Genomic DNA, 23,039 nt, shown 5'->3' on the forward strand with positions numbered 1-23,039 from the left:
TGCCCGCACGGACCGAGGGATCCATCCCCATCATTGACTGCTTGGTCCCGGGGGTCCATCCCTATCCTCGACCGAGGGGTCCATCCCCATCACCGACGGCACAGACCCGGGGGGTCCATCCCCATCACTGCCCGCACGGACCGAGTGGTCCATCCCCATCATTGACTGCTTGGCCCCATCCGCATCACCGACGGCACAGACCCGGTGAGTCCATCCCCATCACTGCCCGCACGGACCGGGGGTAGCCGCTGCCCCCGCGCGGCGCGGGGCACGCTGGGAGCTGTAGTCCCGGGGGTCACCCCCCCGCGGCGGCGCGGCGGCGGCAGGACTCGCTTACCCAGCGTGCCCTCTGGCTATTTAAGGCACGGCGGCGGGCGCCGAGAGCGCAGTGACCATGTGGATGCGCAGCTGAGACGGCGGCGGGCGCAGCCTCCGGGAGCGGGACCGGGAGCGCCGCCGGAATGGGGCTGCCCAGCCGTCCATAGCCCGCCCCGCCGCCTCCGCAGCAAGGTACGGCCGGGGGAGAGCGGGCACGGCTGGGCGGGGAGGGAGGGAGGCGGTGAGTGACCGCTGGGGCAGCCCGGGGGATGCAGTTTGGTGCTGGGCGGGGATGCCCGGGGGATGCAGTTTGGTGCTGGGCAGGGATGCCCGGAGGATACAGCCCGTTGCTGGGCGGGGATACCCGGGAATGCACCCCGCCGCTGTTCAGGGAGGCGTTATTCCCGTGCTCGGAGGGGATGCCCGGCCGGCACAGCCCTGGCAGGACCGGGCAAAGCCCTTGCCATCCTCCCGCAGCGCTGCCAGACCCGGGTCCCGTCCCCTGGAGCGCCCGCCCCAACTTTCCCCCTGTGTTTGTACCCGGGGCTGGGCTGCAGGGATGTTTGGCGTTATGTAAACACCCGGGAGCGCCGATGGGGACTCGATCTTCCTCTTAAATGGTCACAAAAGTGGGTGGATGTTTCGGAGGGTCCCGGTGACTGGCCTGGCGGGCCAAATATTTGGCTGTTTCCTGGACTACAATAACTGGAGTTCGGCGGGGGAAAGGGGTGGGGGCACAATGTGCATTCCCCATGCGCGTACGTGGGATGTGCCATAATCCCGGGGCTGTTCCACGGCTTTACACGGATTTTCTTTGGGGCTCCAGGGCTTTTCCCCGCAGGGAAAATGCTCCTGCAGCGGGACCAGCTGGGGCTGCCCCAGCCTGTCCCCTCCCTGCCAGTCAGAGTCTGTGCAAGGATGTGAAATGACCCTGGCGCTGCCCCAGGTGGGTTTGCTCTGCCTCACAGGAGTTTGTCTGTAAAGAATCCAACAGGTGAGAGGTTTGGAGTTTGAATTCATTGCTGTGTGATGGTTCCCTGTGCCTGCTCAGCCATGGATGGGCTGTGCTGTGGTCCTGCTGCTCACTCACAGATCAGGAAGGGAGAAAACATGGTTAATACAATCCAGAGCTGTGCCTGATGAAGATTTAGTGGCTGCAAGAAGTCGTGCAGGGAGTACCGTGTGTGGGAGCTGCTTTTATTTATCAGGCTCGGTACCTGTGCGTGTGTTTTATTTATTTATTAAAGTGTGTTTGGTTGTTTGCCTTAGAGGTGCTTTTCCTGGGCTCAGAAATGTGCCTGCTATCCCAGGAGCTGCAGACCTGTTGAGCTGACTCTGAGCTCAGCGAGGCCCATGGTGGAGCTGTTTTCCTTGCAGGGCTCAGCTGGGAGAGTGTGGGATGCCCTGTGAGGCCAATATCCCTTCCCTTCCACTCAGGGCTTCCTCTGTGGTGAGTTAATGGGCTGCCAGGCACTGGATTTCTCCTCGGTTTCTTTTCTGTGCCTTAATTTACACCAATTTCCTCACACAGCAATTATTCCAGGGGGTAAAAGCCTGGTGGTTTTGCTGGTGTGAGTGCCTGAAGCAGAGACAGCATTGCAGGGGGTTGTGGCTGGAGCAGAGCTGTGGCTGTTCAATGAGTGAAAAAAGCTGATAGCATTGATAAGGCAAAAAAAAAATTCAGGGTTAACAGGACACCTGGTGAAACAAACGTGGAGATTGACCACTGTGAGAATGCTCAGTAATGCTCAGTGTGCCTGAACCAAAAAAAAAGAAATCACTGTGAAAATAAAACCACGGTTCCAGTGTGTTTCAAAACAAGCTGATGCTGAGCTGATTATTTCTAATGTTTTCTTTAAACCGCCTGTTGTTTGTCAATAATAGGGGTTTTTTCTTGTTAAAATACCTTCTTTCCCCAAGATTAAAGTGTTTGCTTAGATGAGATTTTTTTTTTTCCTTCCCCCCATCTGTTTGTTTTGCAGTGTTGATTAAGCCTTGCAAATAGTTTCTTCTCGCAGGGTTTCACAAATTAGGAAGTAAACAAACAAAGAGTAACTTTGGCTTGCCTTTGCAATCATGGGGTGGAGCTTTGCTCGGGGAAATGGTTTTTATGAGATGTGCTAATCCTGAACACCATGGCTTGGGGGTGGAGGAGGCCTTAGTGAAGAAGAGCACAGGAGAGGGATTTTGATGTGTTTCTTTGATGGTGGCTGGTGGAGCTGCAGGTTTGGATGAGCAGAGCTGTCCTGGGGCTGATGAACAGTCCTGGGTGGTGTAACGGGCAGTTGTGGTCTATGGTTATAAATAAGAAGTGTAATTTTGGGGGTAATTCTTCACTGAAGGGGCTGCCCAGGGAGGTCATGGAATCCCCATCCCTGGAGGTGTCCAAGGAGGGGCTGGACGTGGCACTCAGTGCTCTGGTGAGGATTGGGCACAGCTTGGACTGAATGATCCTGGAAGTCTTTTCCAACCTCGATGGTTCTGTAACCTGATCTTATCCCACAGCACCATCAATCCTCTCAATGTTCCCTCAACAAAACCTGTTTTAGAGTGGCACAGTCTAGAAAATGCACAAATCAAGTTAAAGTGAGGAAATAATCTCAAGTCCTGGCAGGTGACAAGGGAGGCTGGTGCAGCTTGAGGGAGACTTGCAAACCACAATGTCCTGCTGGTGTGTGATGGGAGCTCTTGGTCTGATTTTGTAGCAACTTTTATGGTAAAAACAGCACTGAATGTCCCTGACAAGGCAAGCACGAGAACAGGGCAGGGGTGGCAGGTTTGGGGTGAATTTTGGGGATCCAACTCCTCCAGTACTGTGTGTTTGCCAGAGAAAAGGAAACAATCCCAGGTATGGTCAAATTGGGGTGGTCCAGAAGTCTGTTCTGGAAGCAGAAGCTCCTTTTGGCTGCTCCTGGTCAGATGAGCTGTTCTCTCCAGGTAAATTGCTGAAATGGACAGCATTGAGGTGGAACTTCTTGTCCAGTGCTGGATTAAAGCAGATCCCAGATATCCTGAGCCTTGTCTGGTGCCTGCCCTTGAATTGGAGCAATCAGAGGAGCAGGTGCTGCTTGTTCTGATGATTCTTGGTGCAGGTGTAGTTGCTTTTGGCCACCTGGGCTCATTTGTGCCCAGCTGAGCAAGAGACCAGTGCCAGCTGAGCTGTCCCAGCCCTGTTGTGGCATCAGGGCCTGGGCACTGCTGGGGCAGCTCTGGGACCCTCAGTGCAAGGAAAACATTGAGGGGCTGGAGTGTGTCCAGAGATGGGGATGGAGCTGGGGAAGGGTCAGGAGCACCACAAACAGCTGGGAAAGGGGCTCAGCCTGGAGAAAAGGAGGCTCAGGGGGAATTTGTGGCTCTGCACAACCCCCTGACAGGAGGGGACAGCCAGGGGGTCGTGCTCTGCTCCCAGGGAACAGGGACAGGAGGAGAGGGAACAGCCTCAAGCTGTGCCAGGGGAGGCTCAGGTTAAATATCAGGAAAAATGACTTCACTTAAAAAGAGTAGTCAAGCATTGACTACATTGAAATGGGCTGCCCAGGGAAGCAGTAGGGTTCCCATCCCTGGATGTGCTCAAAGATTGAGAACTGTGGCTCTTCCATGATTCTGGCTGCTCTGTTGACTGGTGATTCCTCAATGAGCAGCAAACTCCTCTGGAATATCAGATGTGTCAACCTGCAAAGTGCACTGGGAGTCTTTGAGACATTCTTACCCCAGAAATACAAGACAGTTGTAGTTGTAGGATTGTCTTAAAGGCAGGAGGAATGTCGGGCTCCCGTGGGAGGTGGGATGAGGGTAGTGGCTCTGTAGTAGCTGGTAGACGAGCTGCTGGCTGGCCCGTGGGTGAGTGTGAGGGAAGGCAGCCTCACCAAAGCTGCTTATGGAGACCAAAGGCTTTAGAGGCAGAAAATCATGTGCTGCTGGAAGGTTATGTAAATGTAACATCTCTGTCACAATGAGACTGTGCTGGAAGTCCTGACTCCTAAAAATCTGCATTACTGTACGTCCCAAATTAGTTTTCTTCTGCTGAGACAGCAACAGAAAGTGAAGGTGCTTGGGTGGCCTGGAGCCTTTTTTTATTTTTGTTTTGTGCTGTTTGTGTCAAAAGCTGCCCAGTCTCATCCAGTGGCCTGTGCAGGGTGGGGACAGGTGCTGCTTTGCAGAGTGGAGGAGCAGTAGAGTGTCCCTGTGCTGCAGGGCTGGGTGCTGGCTGTGTCCATGGCTGTTCCCAGTGATTCCTGTGCTCTTCTGCTGAGCCTCCTCTCCTGGAGGCTGCTGTGGGAGGCAGGATGCCAAAACTGCACGGGCTTTGATCTGGCTCGATATTCCTGTGTAATTCCTGCTCCCCATGGACACTACAGAACACTACAGCAATTATTGCCTGGTTCTCTGTCTTGGCACAGGCCAAGTGATGGGGGATGGAGGCAGATCCCTTTTTCCAGGGTGCTGCAACCACTTGTTAGGTTGGCAGAGGCATCCAGAGGCTCCTCGTGTGGCTCTTGTTTGTGCTGTACCTGTTGAGAAAATACATTTTCAGGGCAGTTGTGGTTTATGGGAATGAATTTGCTCAGAGAAGCCATGGCTGCTCCATCCCTGGAAATGTCCAAGGCTGGGTTAGACAAGGCTTGGGGTAAGGAAAGGTGTCCCTGCCTATGGCAGGAGGTGCAATGAGATGATCTTCAAGGTTCCTTCCAGCCCAAACCATTCTGGGATTCTGTTCTGTGAAAAAGATTAAATGGAAACTGCAGGAATAGTAAATTCAAAGCTGCAACATTCAGCTGTGGATTCTGAGCTCAGAGGAGTTTCATTTTCATGCTTGTGGTTTTGGTTGAGCTTGTCAAAACTTGGATCAGAACTTCCTAGCAGCGTTTTATGGAGAATAAAATGTCAGTTGATATCTCAGCAAGTTAACCCTCTGGAGTGAAAAATGGGTTGGGAAACGTGCACGGTGGTCTGTGTTATTTGGGGATTTGTGGCTTGTGGCAATGTAATTGCATCCTCAGGAAGCTGAGTGTTCATAGGTCACTGATAATCTTCCCTGGAGGGGCCCAAGGCCAGGCTGGACAAGGTTTGGAGCAACCTGGGACAGTGAGAGGGAGTGGAATGAGATGATCTTCCAGGTCCCTTTCAAGCCAACCCAGTCGGTGACTCTGTGATCGTTTGGCTGCAGAGGTGATCAAAGGAAGTGGAATAGCTCTGAGAAATGGAAATGCCAGATGTTTCTGGGTTAGGATGTGAGGTAATGCCTCTGCTCTGGGAGTGATGTGATGCTGGGCTCTAAGGGAAGAGGCTTGCTTGGTTGAGCCCAGTGTCACAATGGACACAGGCAGCTCGTCCGGTGCATGACATCTGTGGTCAGAAGATGATAATCTCTGAGGATGCACATGGAAGAAATTTCTAATCACAGTAGGCCAAAAAATGGCTGCTGCTGCCCAAAGGCTGCACTTTGTTTTTTATTTTATGGAATTGTTTAGTACAGTTTTGCTTGAAACTCGTATAAACATTTCTTCTGTGCCTTGGCCCATCCTGTCCACTTCTCCAGAAATTCAGAAATCTGCCAAGAGGTTGTGAAGAAGAAAGCTTTGTTTGCAGTCCAGCTCTGTCCCATCTGCATCCCACTCCAAGAAGAAACACAGATGGATCACTGACCTCATCTGGCTGATGGTGCTTCATCTGAAGGGTTAACTGCAACCTCCTGATTGAAACAACTCTGCAATCCTTGGCTGCTCCTCTCTTAGGCATTCAGTAGATTCAGATCTAGTGCTCATGGGTGGTTCAGGATTTTTGAACCTTTGCCTTCTAGAAAATTACAGCTGGGAGGCCAACAGGTACAATCAGCCTGGGAACTGGAGCCTTCATCTGTAAAGGAGCCCGGCCCATCTGGGCTTTGGAGCTCAAAGTAGGTCCCATCATGTGCTGGCAGTGGCTCCTCCTCTTGGGCTGGTTGTCTGGGGGGCTGAGGTTTTATGCAGAGAGCCGGGAGCTGGTCGAGGTGTCCGGGAGGGACAAGCAGCACCCACGGAAGGGTCCTGCCTTGGGGACAGCACCAGCCCTTGGAACCTCCAGCAGCAGCAGGAGCTGCCCAGCAGGGACAGAAGCTTTGTCTCCTCTGCCAGAGGAGAGCCCAACGTGCCGGGGGCCGCCCTGCCAAGCCCAGCCCTGGAGACCGACAGTGGACCCGCCATGGAGGAGAGGGAGCCCCCGCCCAGGTGCGCTACCAGGGACAGGGCAGGGAAAGGTGCTGGGTGCTGGGGATGGATGGAGGCTGCTCAGGGGACAGCAAGGAGGCTGCAGTGCTGAGTTTGGGCACTGCTGTGCCTGCTAAGGAGTGCAGAGGGTTGATATAGAGAGCAGGAACCTTGTTGTGAATTCTCAGTAGATACCTGGCCACCCAAAGTGACATTGGGACTGCTCTGTGCCATCTTTGTTCCTTGGCCAAACTCCAGTTGGTGTAATAAACCAAGCTTGGCGCTCTTTTCCCCATGACATTGGTCGTCCTGGTATTTTTTGGCGTGTTCCAGCTCTCTGCTGATAGAAATCCTCAGGAAAACATTGTGTGCTCGCAGGGGCCTCGTGCAGAGGCTGAGGTCCAGGCTGCCTCCTCCCAGCAGGGCTGGAGCCAGCAAGGATGGGCTTCAGGAAGTCTCAGCTTCAGTAAGTGCTCCTTACTTTTAATGGGATTAAAAAGATGCTGTCAGGTCATACTTGGTTTGGAACAAAAAAATGATATTTTTTTTTTTCCCCTGGAGTGTGTGTCTGATGGATTTTCTTTTTCCAGCTGTCTGCAGATGCCTGTCAGTAGGACCTGTCAGTTGTGTTCCTTTCCTCAGTCACTGGCTGCTGTGGAAGGGATTGCTGTCAGAGTGTAACTTCCATGCTTTTGACCTGAATTTTCTGTAACCAGCTTGTCTGGTTGCACTGGGCAAATAATTAAAATTATTTAAAAAAAAAAAGGCAGGCGCCCTTTCTAAGGAGAAAAGGACATTGTGCACCTTGGCTTTCCTGTACTGAGGTTTTATTGAGGTTAAAGTTACCGAAATGAGTTTATCTGTTTTCTCCAACTGCTGCTGCACCTATGAATTAGTAACTTCTGAACAAGTTTGTCACTGATATGATAAAACCCCCTCTTTATCTGTGAAGTGGCAAACAGCATGAATAGAACATAATTAACTCGGCCATCATCTTGCTGCAGGAATTTACACTCCTCTTCCTAATTATTTTTAGAGGAAGGGGAAGCTGTGCTGGATCAGATGTGCAGTGAGACTGATCTCCCTCCTGGGAGAGCAGAGGGATGGTGGATGGGGATTCAGGAGACCTGGATTCTCATCTGGGCTCCCAATCTGACCTGCTGCACGTCCTTGAGAAAGTCACAGAGCTCTGCTGCTCCCTCCTCTTCTCCATCCTCCATCTTGCCTGCTCAGCCTGGAAATTTTGGGGAAAAAAAAAAAAAAAACAAAATAAATCTGCTGCATTTTCAGCGTCGGGAGGAGAAATAGTTTGTCTGAGAAAAGTGCATTTCTCCTCCTTAATCTAACGGTTCATCAGCAGCCCATGTGTGGCAGCCAGCAGCCTCCTGGACATGAAAGGTTGCAGCTGAAGGGGAAAACAAGATCCTGTGGTAGATAAATGTACTGCACTGATGGGTTTTGTTGGTTTTTTTTTAAGGTGTAATCTCTGAAATGGAACTCCATGTGCAAAAAAAAAACCAAGCAGTGCTGAACTCTCCCAGCACCCAAAGCTGGGTCCCGCTGCAGGTGTGGGAGGATCCTGGTGTTCAGGATCCCAAAATCCCTTTATTTGCCTTTCCCTGGCGAGTGCAAAGAGCTCCTTTTAGATTTGCTAAGTCAGAAGCTTTGCAGATGACAGAGCTCCAGTGCTCAGCCCCAGCACGGTGATTATTCACTGGGTGAGCTTTTTAAATAAAGCACTTCCTCCCTCTTTGGGCTGTTTTAATGGGATTCTTAGGAAGCTTTAAGGAAAACTTCCTTTTTTTTACTGAAATAGAATGAGAAACATCAGGTTTGGGTTCAGATTTTTCAAGTTTGCTGCACCTGTGAAAATACAGAATGTTCTGGGGGTGTTACCCAAAAAACACATGAAATCTTGGTTTAGTCTATAGGGCTGAATTTTCAGCCAAGTCACCTTGTAAAATTTGGATTTACCAGGTTATCTGAGCACTGGATTGTCAGTATAACACAGAGTTTGGTTGCATTTAAAAAAGTATTAACTTGCTTGGCCTAATTTATCAATATTAATGACCCAATTCCATTTAATTCAAACACAGACTTAGCTGGTCCAGGGGGTTCTCAGATCTCTTAATTTCTGGATAATTCTGCTTTTGCCATTAGGCAGTTCTTTGTGTTTGCTTCTTTGTTGTCTCTCTTCCCTTAAACTCTGGTCTTGTTTCTGTCAAAAACTGAAGCAGAATTAAACTTTCACTCTGGAATTTCCTGTCGGCAGCAATGAAGCCGAAACACTTAAGTACAGTTTGAGATTCTATTCTTAAACAACCGAGATAGTGAAAGAGACTTTGATAAAGCGCTGCTCCAGTTTTGGTACCAGCACATGTAAAATTGCCAAATGTTTATTGAATTGAGCACTAAACCAGAGTGAAAAATCTGCCAGTGGAGACCTGAGTGCATCCTGGGACTGCAGGGCACAGCAAGGAGTTTTTTGTGGGTTTTTTTTTTCCAGCTCCAAACAAAACATCACTAAAAGCATCTCAGACACAGCAATTTATATCCCAGTTGCTGGGAATCAAACACTCAGCAATGAGACGCGTTTTGAGCTTGTTTATTTGACAAACAGCGTTTGCAGAATTAAAATCCCACACGAGGCAGACACGAATTCGGGGAAGTGGCTTTGGATTCTCTGAAAAAGCCTTTCCACAAGGGCTGGGGATGAGGAATGGCAGAGCAGGGATGTTGTCACAAACACTCCCTGCCAGGAGGGACTTCAAAAGGGGCCTTGACTTGGCTCTTCAAGGAAACCAAACTCACTCTTGAAACTTGTGTTTTGTTTTTGTTTTTGGTTTTTTTTTTTTCTAATTTAGCATCAGGAGATGGGAGAAATTATTGTGGAATGTTCGCAGAGCAGTTGTGTCTCCCATTCCTGTCTCATCGAGGTGTTCATTGAACATCAGTTTGATCTCTGCACTGTTTTCACTCTTAATCCTTGTTTTAACTGCCAGTGTGAAATGTGTGTGCATGGGAAAAAGGATTGAGTTTCAGGGACTATGTTGAGTTTATCCTGGTTTATTCAAGGCTGAGCTTATGCTCTGCTTGTGCCCTTAAGTACAGCAGAGTCCTGAGAGCTGGTGGGATCCGTCCTGCAGAGCTTCTCCTTGGGTTTGGGGACAAATCATGGTCAAGGGCTCCTACAAACTCTTATTTTTTTTGTTTCAGAACTGTCCTTTTTAGTCCTTCTGTTCAGTCCTTTTTGCTGTAGGAGAAGCAGCTCCTATTGAAGAGACACACGAGATAATCCATAGTGAGAAATAACCAGCACTGAACCCCAGAGCTGTGTCACCTTCTGTTCAGTCAGAAAATCAAACTCCTGGTGCTGTGGTGCAGGTTTGTGCTCACCAGAAACTCCCCAAACTCCTGCTTTTCCTGGCTTTAATTCTCTGCCTGGGTTTAGCTGATGCATGGTCAGATCCAGCCCCATAGAGCAGAGCTGGCTGAAAAGCTTGTGGGGTCAGTTTTTTGAAATTCACATGAAATTCAGCAGATTTTGATGTTTATTTATTTGTTTTGATCGGTTTCTTACACACAAACTTGATTTTGTTTTCCTGTGCAGATAAAATGTATATAAAACATACTGAGACAGTAACTTTGATACAGACATGAAGAAACAGTCACCAACATAATTATAAAAATTTAGGCTTTTGGGGCTTAAAAAAAATACTGCAGAATGTGTTCATATCTCAGGAAATATTTGATGTCTATGGGCAGATATCATTAACTTCTCAATGTACAGTCCACTTTTAGTTCACGTTTCTTTTGTAGCCTGGCAAGTCTTTCTGTCTGTTGAAATTAGACCCCTCAGCTTAGTGGGAAAAGAACATTATTTTTAAAGCTTGGCTTGCTGGTTTTGATGCTGCCACCTGAGTTAAGCTGCTTGGAGATACCTGACTTCATTTTTGCTAGGTAATGTCATGTTTATCAGTGCTTCATCTTTGATTTTTTTTTTTTTTTAAGTGGATTTACCTAGAGGGAATCTTGTTTTCCTGCAGTGTTTAAGGGGAAGAGGAGGACAATGCTCCCTGGGTAACGCTGGAACAGGATGAATTTCCTGCAGGACTCCCCTTTGGCAAAGCTGTGAGAGTGCCATTAAATTTGAGATTATGCACAGAATAACTGCAAGTGTTCTCTTAGGGCCGTCCCCTCCTCGAGCATAAATCAATTGCTCTTGGCACCAGCATATCTAAGATAAATAAACAGTGGGGTAATGGTTGTGTTTGTCTATGGAGCACAATTGCCCTGTTGAGCAGCTGTGATTGTGCTGTACCCACCAGAGGCAGGTACTGGGAGGATGTGGAAACCTTCCTGTGCTGCACTTCAGGGAGTTCTGCTGCTCTGCTCAGTGCCTTGGAGAGGGGAATGTCCCCTCCACAGCCAGGGGGAGGCTCAGGGATGCTCTGACTGATGTGTGCAGGAGCAAAGCTGTTCTCCTCACTCCCTGTGCTGTGAACTCAGAATAAATGTGCCAAAGCTGACAGATTTTTACTGCCTCCGCTCCTGGCTTGTCCTGCTGAAGGAAATAATCAGAAATGACCCCCACAGAGGTCTGGATTAGCGTGGTCAGCTGTTGTTGAGGGCATCTTTTAGGAAAAAAAGGTTTTCAAGCTGAATACTTGGGAACTTTGCTTCCAGTTTTACTTTTTGCTTCACATTTCCCAGTTGTCAGAGGTAGAAAATCCTCCATTTGGGGTGGCTGCTCATTTGGTGTTTGATGCCAATAACTGGAGTGATTTTGTTAGTCCCTTGTGAGGACCATAAAAAGCTTTGAAGCTAAATCAATGTAGCAATAATTCTCTTCTCCTTGAATGTGGGGAGGCCTGTGGGGTCACTGAGTCCCTTCTCCATCTGCCACTCCTGAGCCCTGGCCAAAGCTGAGCAGCAGCATTTGTAGGGAGAAATGTCAGGAGGACTGGCTTTGGCTAGTAAAGAATAGATGTGGCCAGTTTTCATTTTGACTGTGGATAAATCAGTGTTTTATAAGAGTGGGAATTGGCTCCCTGCTTCCCGAGGTGGTGGAGCATCTCCTGGAGTGTTGGAGATGGCATCACTGATGGGTGTCAGAACAGTGTTCAGGAATACAAGAGCAGGGGGAGTGAGGACTTACACAGTGATTAATCCTTGCCTGAGCCTTGGGAAACAGGGTTATTGTGGCCAGATCAGCCTTTGGTAAAGCCTGACTGCAGCAGAGCTGGAATTGTGAGGAGCACAGCTCTCCTGGTTGGGATCCCAGGCTGCACCCAAACCCTAACTCCAGCAGAGCTGGAATTGTGAGGAGCACAGCTCTCCTGGTTGGGAGAGGTTGGGATCCCAGGATACACCCCAAACCTTAACTCCGACAAAGCTGGAACTGTGAGGAGCACAGCTCTCCTGGTTGGGATTCCAGGCTGCACCCAAACCCTGACTCCAGCACAGCTGGAATTGTGAGGAGCACAGCTCTCCTGGCTGGGATTCCAGGCTGTACCCAAACTCTAACTCCAGCAAAATTGGAATTGTGAGGAGCACAGCTCTCCCGGTTGGGATCCCAGGCTGCACCCAAACCCAGCCCTGCAGTGGTGATTTTTTTTACAAGCTCATCCAGAAATTCTAAGTATGATCTGGTGAAGAACCCAGCAGTTCAATTCACTCCCAGACTCAACACCACCTTTCTGCTATCCAGAGCTCTGTGATGGTTTGGGTAAAGCTGATGAACATTTTATTAGTGGAATTGTCAGTAAATTGCAAAAGAGCTTTTTTTTTAAGGGTTTGCACTGTCACAATCTGTCAGTTACAATATCATGGCCTGTTGGGGTCTTCTTGGTGAAGAAAATGTAAGAAAATTGAGGCTGTTTCTTGGAAAGTGATGCAGGAGTTTGCTTGTCCATCCCTGAGCCTGGTTTTGGTCAATAGTCTGAGGGGTTTTTTTTTGTTGTTTTTTTGTTTTTTGTTTTTTTTTGGTCAGGGAAAAAAAATCTCTAATGGAAGTCAATAATTTTGACCTTCACATTCCCTTGGGAACAGCTGTGGTGAACAGCTGCCTCTTGTGAGGAAAAAGCAATGCTCTCACAGCCTGGGAAGGAAACCTTAATGCTGTTGTAGAAAGGGTTAATTTTGGAAATATCTCTGATTTTTGTTGGCTTAGGCAGCTTTTGCTTTGGGCTGTATTAAATTCAGGGCTGAGCTTAATTTTGAGGGACGAAAAGTTTTTTAGTCTGGAGTTGGTAGTTTAACATCCAAGTCAGGAAATGGGGAAAATTGTATTTTCCAGTGCTGCTAATTCAGTCACTCTGCAGATTTCTGTACATTTCATGGCATAGATCTTAAAATAGGTAGCAGTGTTTTCCTGTCCACTTATCAAGAAAGAGTGGGAACAGACTGTGTAACTTCAGTGGATAAAGGACTTGGCATTTAACAAACAACCTGGAGCCAGAGGGTTTGGTTTTGTGTGTGCCCAGATTTGATTCCAGAGGAGCTGAGACCCCTTTAGCTGCACATCAGCCTGGCCTGTTATCTCCTGCTTTTCCTGGATTTGGTTTTTGCTGTACCAGTGACACAGATTTGCAGGGATAGAATGTCAGTGCTGTGCTTTGATTTAATAATAATAATAATGAAAGTTGTTGTTGTTGTTGTTGTTCCCAGCAGCACAGATCCTTTGGGAGTGAGGAGGGAGACCTGGCTGGAGTTTTTAAGAAGTGTAATTTCAGGTTTTTTATTGCCCTTTCATAGCTGCAAACATCCCCCTCTTAGATCTCCATGAATTTGTCCTTGTTGAGCTCCAACCTTCCCTAACAACCTGCTCCTTATGCTTTTGGTAAACAAGATAATGTCCAGGGAAAGGGGGTATTTATCCCTGTACAGCCAGGCCTGTGCTCTAGAATAGTCAGAATTTCCTGCTGCTCAGTTCTTCTGCTCTGAGACCATTCAGAACCTCTTTAGGTGTGATGGAGAGAGAGAGGGTGGAAATATTTTGAGTTCTTTTGCTCTCCCTCAGCCCTGGGCAGTGTTGGCTGCCAGGAGGAGCAGCTTGGAACAGCCTTTGGTGCTCCTGCTGTTTGCAAACCTCCAGCACAGGAGCTGCTTGGGCCCTTTTGAACTTGGTGATCAAACAGCAGGGCTTGGGAGCATCTCCAGGAAACCAGTAAAGGGCCTTGGAAAAAGATGTCTTTGAAATTCTGTTCCTTTGGGGTTTTTTATCCAGGCTCGTGTTGCCTCTTTGTTGCTGTGACAGATTGAAATTCATTTTTTTTTCTATATTTATTGAAATGGCAGGTGGGTCCTGTGTCATTTGGACTTGGGGTTTTAGAGAAAATAAAAGTTTTTAATGCAGTGGCAGTTGGCAACACTCAATGTCTGTCCCCTCAGTGTCACGTTTAAGCCATCTATTTTAAACCCAGGATTGAAGTATTACTGATTTCACAGGGATTTGGTTTCCTGATAAAGCATTTGACTTTGAAAAATCTTAATCTTTATGTTTTTACATGCAAAAACATAAAGTTGTCAGGCATGCTGAGAGGGTCTTCACCTAATTCTGGTTTTACCTTTTCTGGTGTGAGCAGGAGGCCACTGGTGTTGTGTCACAATTTTGATGTGACCAAAAAACATTGCCATGAATCAGATCAATATTCTGAATTTCTCAAGAGCACCATTCCAGCACAAAGGAAAGCCTTTCAAGGATGCTTAAAACTATCTTTAATTCTGGCAAAGAGATGTGCTTTAGATACAAATATGCCTTAAAATGAAGCAGTCCCTCTCCCCCTGGCAGGTGGGATGGGATGGGTTGGTCCAGCTGAAATCCAGCATCCTCTGGGATCAATGCCTGCCTGTGAACCAGTCCCACGTGGAATGGATGCCAGTAGCTGCTTGTTTTTCCCTGGTTTATTTTTCCAAGCCAGCACTGCTGGTTTTTCTTTGATACCTGAAATTCCACTGTGAGAACTCGTTCGGTTTTTCAAACAAACCAACAATCAAAGGCAAAAGGGTCCTGTTGCTGTAACCTCTGGTAGCTGCACACAGGAGTTCTGCCCGATTGATGTTGTGCTTTATTCTTTATTCTTTCTTCTTTCTTCCAGGGGCAATAAGCCAGAGATGACTGACAAGATGTCGAGCTTCCTTCATATTGGAGATATTTGTTCTCTCTATGCAGAGGGCTCAACAAATGGATTTATTAGCACTTTGGGGTAAGAACAGCTGTTCTCTTGTATTAAAAACACCCTAAGAAGGACTAGCAGAGCTCAGCTAGCTCTCCTGAGCCTGATCCGAGGGAATACTGGCTAAAACAAGGGAGCATTATGGATTGATTCAGCCCTACATTTAAAAATGAATATGGCAAGGTAGATTTTTGGGAGGCTGGAGAGTGCATCAATGGCTGTGGTGCAGTTTTGTCCTTGGTGGGGAGGAGGAAGAACCTTGGCAGGTGAAGGGGTAGAGGGGGGATGAATGCAACCCAATGATTTTCATGTTGTTGTCTGTCCCGTGTCCATCCGTGTGTCCCGTCCTGTCCCTCCCTGCCCCTTCCCCCAGTCAGGGCTGAACAGACCCCGGTGCACTCTGCACAAAGGATGTAACACAGGCAATGGAAGTAGATTAAAAAAAAATCTATATCTAACAAAAAAAACCTCAAATCCCCAAGCCAAGTGGTTTAAATACCAATAAGTCACCCACTACAGCTAGTTTGGCCTTATAACCGAGGTTTAACTTGAGGTTTCTCCTACAAAAAAATTTGTTTTTCTCCTATCAAAGGAGAACATGTTTTTACCCTTGTGCTTTGCCAGAGCTCTGGAGCTGCAGTGGGAGCTGTGCTGTGCCAGCTCCTGCCCTGGCCATGCTTCCCATAGAGCCCCTTTGTGCTGCCTTCCATAAGGACTCAGGACAAGGAGCAGGGAGAGGTGAATGCTACTCCATTAACAAAAAAAAAGTGGCTTTTCACATGGGAAAAGGACGAGCTGGCAGAGCAAAGCCATGGGATGGGAAGGCAGCTCTGAGGAGGGCCAGGGCATGTTTGATCCTGCAGAGGAGGAACCTCTGCAAACATCTGGGTGCTGTTTGGGTGAGAAGCTCCAGGAGCAGGTCTGGCCCACGGGGCTGTGCCCAGCCAGGGGCACACACACACACAACCTGCTCTTTCTCATTCCCAGTAGCCCTAAGGGCCTCAGGGTGGGGACAGTCACAGCACATTTTTTTTGCTGCCTACAGTCCAGATGCATCTGATAAATGGAGCTCCCAAGCAGGGTACAGAGACAGCATCCTGGTAAGTGCCTCGGCAGGAAACGATGGGCTGGAATCTCACCTGAGTGACTCCAAACTAACTTGTAGGTTTAGTCCTCTAGCTATTAGGATTCTGGAAAATAAAGGGGGCAGAGAAGGAAGCAGACACTGAAGATGCACCATGATCTATTATAGGAAAGAGAAGAAAATATGGGATGCTGCCAGAAAGGAGAGAAGGTATGCTAAAAGCAAGGGATGTAGTAAGTAGGGTTGGTCGAATAGTATTTGGCAAATGTATTTGACAAATTTCCCAGGTCCTCGTCAAATATGACACGTGCACTCTGCAGCCCTGGATCAGCTGTGTGACGGGCCAAATACTATCTGCTGAACACTGGCAACATGAATTATCCTCTACATCTGCCTATTGTTTTCTCTTCCCAGCCCCTGAAGCGAGTTTGGCAGTAAATAATTCCAGACCAAAGTAGAAAGTGGCTCTGCCATGTGGAATCCCACGCGGTGCATGATGATGAACAGTATGCAGTGGCTGTGGCTTCTGATGGCATTTGCTGAGCAGATATTTTTCACCATGGGTAGTCCTTTTTGGACATGACAGGCCCCCCAAGCACGTGTATTTCCTTGGCTTGATGAGATGTTTTTCTGGCAGGCCTAAAAACCCCACAGTGTTCAAACCTCCTCTTTGATTTTCTTAGTTTTTAAGGTAACTGCATTATGTAATGGCCACATATCTCTGAGCCTAATTTAAGCCAGAAATCCTAATTGCTGTGTGAAACATGAAATGCATTATCGTCTTAATAAGCCTTTGTAATCAAATTAGTTTTTGTCCCGTATTTAATTTAGTCTTTGTCCTGGAGAAAATTAAAGCAGCCAAGGAAAGATTTGGTGTAATTGTCCTCCAGCCCAATGTGGAGTATTGACAGTCTGATGTCATAACGATGTGTAATGCCTTGTGATGTGGTTACTGAAGGTTGAGGAGCAGATCCCACTCTACATTCTAATGCTGTCCTAAGCCTCTGAAGAATGTTCCTATTTAATATTCCTATGACATGTTGCTTAATCAGAACTTTACTCTTGCTGTTTCCCAAACTCAGTGCTGTCATCACGATGATTACTGGTGTACAATATATCCTCTTTCATGTTCCTCGCCCTGTAAATTCTTCCTCTCACTAGTTTGGGGAGTTCCTCTTGACTTTCAACCTAATCTCAGATGAGAGGGATGCATTGCACTGAGATTATCTGTATGGGATGATCAGAGCAACCTATTTCCTTGATATTTTTGGCCCTATGTTCACCAGGAGCAGGTGCTTCAGCTCAAATGTTAATTCCATTCACGTTGGAGCACCTATATTTATATATATAGTGCTGAGTAGGGAGAAAATCCATGGGGAAAAAGCAATTCACTCTGAATGTTTGCATATGCAAATTTTAGATGCCTCAAACTGTCGAGCCCCCCCTTAGTTCCTCTGGTCTCTTAAATTTTCATGCACTTCCTTATTTTCTCTAATTGTTGTCTCAAGATGCTCCCTGCATGTGAGCAGCCTCTGCAAGGAACAACTCTCATATTCTAGGTCTCAGTCTTTCTCAAGTTGATTCTGCATGAGAATGGACCTCTCAAACCTTTGACCCTGGAGTTTTTACTTTCTACGTTTGTGTAGAAAGCCTCTTTGACAGATTGGTTGTAAGGGGCCAAATTGAGTCATTCAGGATCAAATCCAACCCCAAAGTGTTTGGTTACAGGTGGAATTTTTCCAGTTTGGGAAAAGCCCCTTCCCACCTTGATCCAAAGCTGCTCAGGCAGAGCAATGGGAGCAGCTATTTCGATCTATTCTCTTTATTCTGTGGGATTTCAGCTGACCCTGTGGGGGGACAGACAGCTCTGTCCTGCCATTCCCTCTTGGAATCTCTTGGGTTTGCTTGTCCAGCTCCCCCCCTTCCTGCCAGAACAGGAGGAGGTTGGCTCAATCAATCCCTCAATTCACCCTGTGTTTGCCTGGCGAGCAGGAGGGTCCATTTGTGCCTTCCTTTCTCTCAGGACTCAACTTTTATTGTGGCAGTGACTGTTCCTGCCATTTCTTAATCCTGGAGGGGGTCACAGGGTCAGTCCAGTTTGCATAGCTGTGATCTTTTCCTCTGCTCCATTCATATAAACACATTTGCAGCATGACTCAAATCTGTCCAAGAGGCAGGAACTGTCCTGAGGCTGTCTGTCACCTCCCTAGAATATGGGCTGTTCTGTCTGCACCTCGAGCAGGGGACATAAAGGTGATGCAGAACACAGGAGCAATGACTTATTTATTGTCCCACCCTACCAGGAGCATAGCTCTGGGCAACAGTAAAAAAAAAATAAAAAATTAGCTGCATGCTTCTTAGAAAGATCTGGCATAAGTTGGCATTGGGGGAATGTCTTCTGCTGAAGTGGCCACTCTTGATGGATGAAATATTGCAAGTGAACGACTTTTGGTGTTGTGGAGGAGGATGGAAGAGGCTGCAGGGGGCTGCAATCTCACTTCACTGCTCATTTCTTTGCAGCCTTGTGGATGATCGGTGTGTGGTACAGCCAGAGGCAGGTGATCTTAACAACCCACCCAAAAAATTCCGAGGTAAGTTGGTCAGACAGCTCCTCACCTCATTCTGCTTGGGAATGATTCTTGGTTTTGTGCAGTGGTGGGTAACAATTTCTGACAATTCTCCGTGCTGTTCTGTGGCATATTTTAGTGTCACCTTCTTCCGTGAATGACAACTCAGGAGGGAAAATGTGTGTGTTGAGTGTGGTGGTTTAACCTGAGCCTCACCCAGAGGGATGGGGAGAGTGTTCAGATAGAGCAGTTCAGTAGATAAAGGAAAAGCTTCACACAGCAGCAAAGCAAATCAGTGAATTGATTCCCCATTTTCCATGGGCAGGCAGGTGCTGGGGCAGGACAAATCCCATCTCCACAGGCACTCCCAGCTCTGTATCCTGGTGTGATGCCCCGTGGTCTGGGGTATCCCTGGGCTTGGCTGTGCCCCCCAGCCCTGGCAGGAGAGGAGAGGAGCAGAGTCACTGAAACCTCCCTGTGTTATCAGCAGCTTCCAGCACAAATCCAAAGTGTGGCTCTGCCAGCTACTGCAGAGAAAATTAACTCTGTCCCAGCCAAACCCAGGAATGAAGAAAGTTTCATGAAGAGGTGGGGTCGAGGTTGTCAGTTATTTTCCTTTCAGATCTGTCCAAACCTTCAGGATCCCTGAAATTCATTACTTTTTCTCCTTTCTATCACACATTCTTTCTAATTACCCAGCAGCAAACCTCAGGGAGGAGGGAAATAAAAAGGAGCAAGGGTTTGCCACAACCATTGCTGGCTGACCTAATTTGATATGAGCTACCTTGGGCTTTGCTTTCATTCTGCCAGGAAACTTTTGCTCAGTGATAAGAAATTAGTGTTCTGCTTTTCACAGTGTGGCAAAGGCTGACTCGTTCAAGAAAGGCTTCAGACAGGAAGAAAAGCACAAACTGGGATTTTGTTTGCAAAGGCTTTGAATTCTTTTTCTCACCCCTGGGTTGCAAATATTACACAGAGGATAACTCAGACAAATATTGTACAATTTTGGTCTGGATTTTATTGTTTCAGGTGTAGCAGCAACGGTGTGTCCTGTTTCTTTGGGTGAATCTTGTTTCCTTGGTTATGCTTTGCCTTTATCAGGGCCTCAGAACCACCATAATTCCATTCAGGTTTGGCCAGAACTGCAGGTGATTGCCCTTGAAAAATCATGTACAATCTGTACTGTTAGTTTTGCTTGCTGTAATTTGGGTTGTTTTGAGTTTTTTTGTTTTTTTGGTTTTTTTTTGCCATGACACCATGTCACATATAACAAAACTCTCCCTTTAAAATATTGCTGAAATCCGTGAGTTCTTGTTGTTGTTTTGTTTTTTTTTTTTTTGTTTTTTCCTCCCTTTTTCCTGGAGAACTGAAGAGCTGATAATTGAAACACTAAAGAGGCAACCTGGGGAAGTTTCAGCATTCAGTGGTAAGCTCTCCAAGAAAAAACAGCGTTGTTATGTGGAGCAGAGCCTCGACTTGAGGCATTCTTGAAGTTAAAATGGTGTGGAAGAAGAATAAAGCCAGATTTTCCTGAGACTGCTGGGTGCAGAAGGAGGAGGAGGGAGAGACAGAGAGAGAGAGAGAAAAGAATGAGAAAAAGGCAATTCTTGCAGGCACAGTTTAGGAACTGCAAGTACAGAGAGACATTTGTCTGACATAAAACACCGTGGTTAGACATTGTAAATGTTCTCATATTACTTATAATTTATACAGGGAGAGAAAGAATGGTGTGAACCTTTTCCAACCTTCGTAGTTACTGCAGTGAAGCTTTCATGGGGAAGTTTATGCTTAATGGTAAATGGCAACAAAAGCCATAAAATTTTAGCAGCCTTTTCTCTTATTTATTATTCTGTTATACTTTGTAAGTGTAGTCTGAGATAAAATGCTTTCTGTGATAAACACGTTCAGGAGAAGTAATAATGGAGTTTATCACACCATCTTCACCAGAAATGGAAAATACCCTGTTTTTATGCAGCAGTTGGAGCAGCCTGGGAGGGGGGAAGGTGTCCCTGCAGAACAAGGGGTGGGATGGGGTCAGTTTTGAGGTCCTTTCCAATCCAAAACCATTCTGTGCATCATGTTGGTCATCACAGCAGCTGCAGGCACTGGGAATCATGAAGGAATATTCAAAAATCTTCTTGGAGCAAGAAGAAAGTGAATCAAATGGAAGTGACTTGCATTGCACCTTTACAGAGAGCTGGAAAAATATTTGTGTGGTTCTGTGACCTGATTTATATCCCTGTGCAGGTCAATCCCCTCCAGGGAGGGACATTGAGCCTGTCCCCTCTGGCCAAGCTCAGGGATCTTCTTTTTTGTGTCATTTTTTGAGGATCTGTCACTCTGAGCTTCTTAGAGCAGATCTCCCTTCTGTAGGCAGATGTAAACCAGTTTGTAAATACTAATTCCAGCATGAGCAGAGATCTCTAGGAGCAAGATTGACTGCTTAGCTATGCATGGATGACTCCAAGAAAACTCAGTGTGAAACTCAAGCCTGTTTATCCAGCAGCAGAATGAATCCATCCTGCTTTTTTTTTTTTTTTTTTTTTTTTTTTTTTTTCCCTAACCACAGGTGCTTCAGGTTGTAAAAAGTCGTGTTGCCAAGGCTACATTGAATTACTTGCATCTTATGGCAGCAGCAAAGCCCTGGTTTAGAGGGTGGGGGATTTTATTTCTCCTTCAGACCCTTGGAATGGAGCAGAAGTGCTGTGCACAGAGTGAGGGGTTGTGCAGCATCCCTGTGTTTGAGGAGAGGGATTTGCAATGCTCAAATGTGAATATTTTCTGTCACAGAGCCCTGATAACCTGCTGGAGGTGTGAGAATAGCCCTGCCTGAGGAACCTCTCCCTAAAAACAGCTGGAAAAAAAAAAAAAAGGAGGTGTGGTTTGTGTGCTGGAGAAATCACAGCTTGGAAAAGGATTGGCTTGTGCAGGCAGGCAGGGAAATCTGGATTTATGTTTGGTGGGACAGGAGGATGTGCAGCAGCAGAGCTGGGAGGGACAGAGCTGCTCAGCCTGCAGGGAAGGGATCCTGAGGACAAGCAGGACTGCCTTTGTTGACAGAAATTGTGGAAAAGAAGTTGGCTGACAGATGGATCTGGTGGTGGGGGAGAGCCCTGGAAAGGGTGAGGTGCAAGAGGCAGCTGAGAGTCAGAGGAGGAGTGTGGAGTAAAAATGTAAATGAGATAGTTTAAAAAAAAAGAAAAAAAAAAGAATTGCAGAGTTATTAAATGGAAAAAAAAAAGTGAAGTGCTGGAGTTGGAAAGAGCTGCAGAGGAAGTTAGTGCAGCATGTTCAAGTTCCTGTCAGTGTTTACCTGCACTTATTTCACATGGTAAATGCTGTGGTGCCTCTAAGTCATTAAAATATTCATTTGAGCCCTTGAAGGTGTGAAGGCTGATTCTTTTTCTTGTTCTTTTCCATTCCAAGCAGAGTTATTTAGCACCTGAGGTCAGTGGTTTGAGGTTGGATGGTAATTATGGTGTAAGATTTCAGTGGATTTTTTTTTTTTTTAATTCTGGCTTTCTGTGTCCACTTTAAATACAGTGGTTTGAGTGTGTTTGGGGTTTTTTTTTTTTTCAAGCAGAGCATTTCTCTGGCTCTTCATGCTTCCAGCTCCAAACAACTCAAAAGTCCTCTAAAATTGCTATTTAAAATGTGAAGACTGAAGAGTACAGTATGTTCATTAGGGTGTTTCTTTTTAATAATGTTAATATGCAAAAGAGGTTTTTTTTTTTTTTTACTTAACTGTTGTAAATGTACTGTGCACAGATGAGATTCCTGGAAGAAATCCTACTTGTATGAGCCTCCAAAAAAAGAAAGAGTGTGACATTCCCTTAGTTATCTGCACTTCTTTAAACAAGAAGAGACATTGAGTGGTTTTTTATTAAGCTCTAATTGCCACGTTGGAGTGTGACTGTGCAGCCGAAGAGTGGCTCTAAATGAAATTTTCCTTTTAACCTGCAGGGAAAGTGTGAACTGGAGCTGACCCTCAGCTGGGCTGGAACCCCACATTTCACTGGGAGCCATCCCTGCTGAAATACACACACAGATCTTTATTCTGCAAAATGAAAAATCAACCCTGCCCTGATGCTGGAGCTGCAGCAGAGCCCGAGGCTGGTGGAGCTGCTGCTCTGTGCTCTATTAGTGAGCCGGAGTGTGCAATTTGCAGATTTGCAGGGGTTTATTTGTGTCCATTTGTACTGGAGCTCAGCCCCGCGCCGAGCCAAACGTGTTTGTTTAACTCGAGACGCTGCTACTACAGCAGAGCAGTCTGTCTGACAGGCTTCTCAGGAAATTCCTTCCAGCTCTTTATTTGGGATGCAGAACTGTCTGCCAGGCCCTGCCAGCAGCTCTGCAATAGCTGCTCAGAGCTCTGGCTGAAAGGGCACTCACTGGGTTAATTTGTCCAGCAGTTCCCTCCTTCCAGAACATTGTTTTAGTAGTTGCTGGGCAACACTCTTTTTTTGGCAAGATGTTCAAGGAATGAACCCATATCTTAGACTTAAAATACCCTCATGGCGAAGCAGAAGAGGAGTAGTTCAAATTCTGTTTGTTCTTTTTTGATCCTAATCCAGGCTGTGCTCCTGTGGCTGGTGCCTCTGCAGGTGTTGGGGGCCAGCCCTGGGGGGCTCAGCCTGGGAGCTGCAGCTGCAGCAGGAGGAAGTCCCTGGGCAGCTTTAATTTATAATTATATGGGTAGAAAAAGTGT

The 23,039-nt window shown here is 47.0% G+C and overlaps 1 protein-coding gene across 6 annotated transcripts in view; it reads left to right on the top strand.

The window, feature by feature from the left end:
* Positions 1–402: 402 nt before the first annotated feature.
* Positions 403–23,039, top strand: part of ITPR1 (inositol 1,4,5-trisphosphate receptor type 1) — a 162,202-nt gene continuing 139,565 nt past the window's right edge. For 4 of the 6 annotated variants that reach the window (XM_083869157.1, XM_083869158.1, XM_083869160.1 and 1 more), the window contains exons 1-3: positions 403–510; positions 14,603–14,710; positions 18,285–18,355. In XM_083869157.1, coding sequence (XP_083725283.1) covers positions 14,619–14,710; positions 18,285–18,355 — 163 coding nt within the window. In that variant the 5' untranslated portion in view covers positions 403–510; positions 14,603–14,618. Of the gene's footprint in view, positions 511–14,602; positions 14,711–15,763; positions 15,781–15,887; positions 15,975–18,284; positions 18,356–23,039 lie in introns of those variants that run through there. The other 2 variants (XM_083869163.1, XM_083869159.1) reach the window with 2 other exon arrangements.

The sequence above is a fragment of the Zosterops lateralis genome (genome assembly GCF_965231275.1).
Source record: "Zosterops lateralis genome assembly, chromosome: 11".
Classification (NCBI taxonomy): Eukaryota; Metazoa; Chordata; class Aves; order Passeriformes; family Zosteropidae; genus Zosterops; species Zosterops lateralis.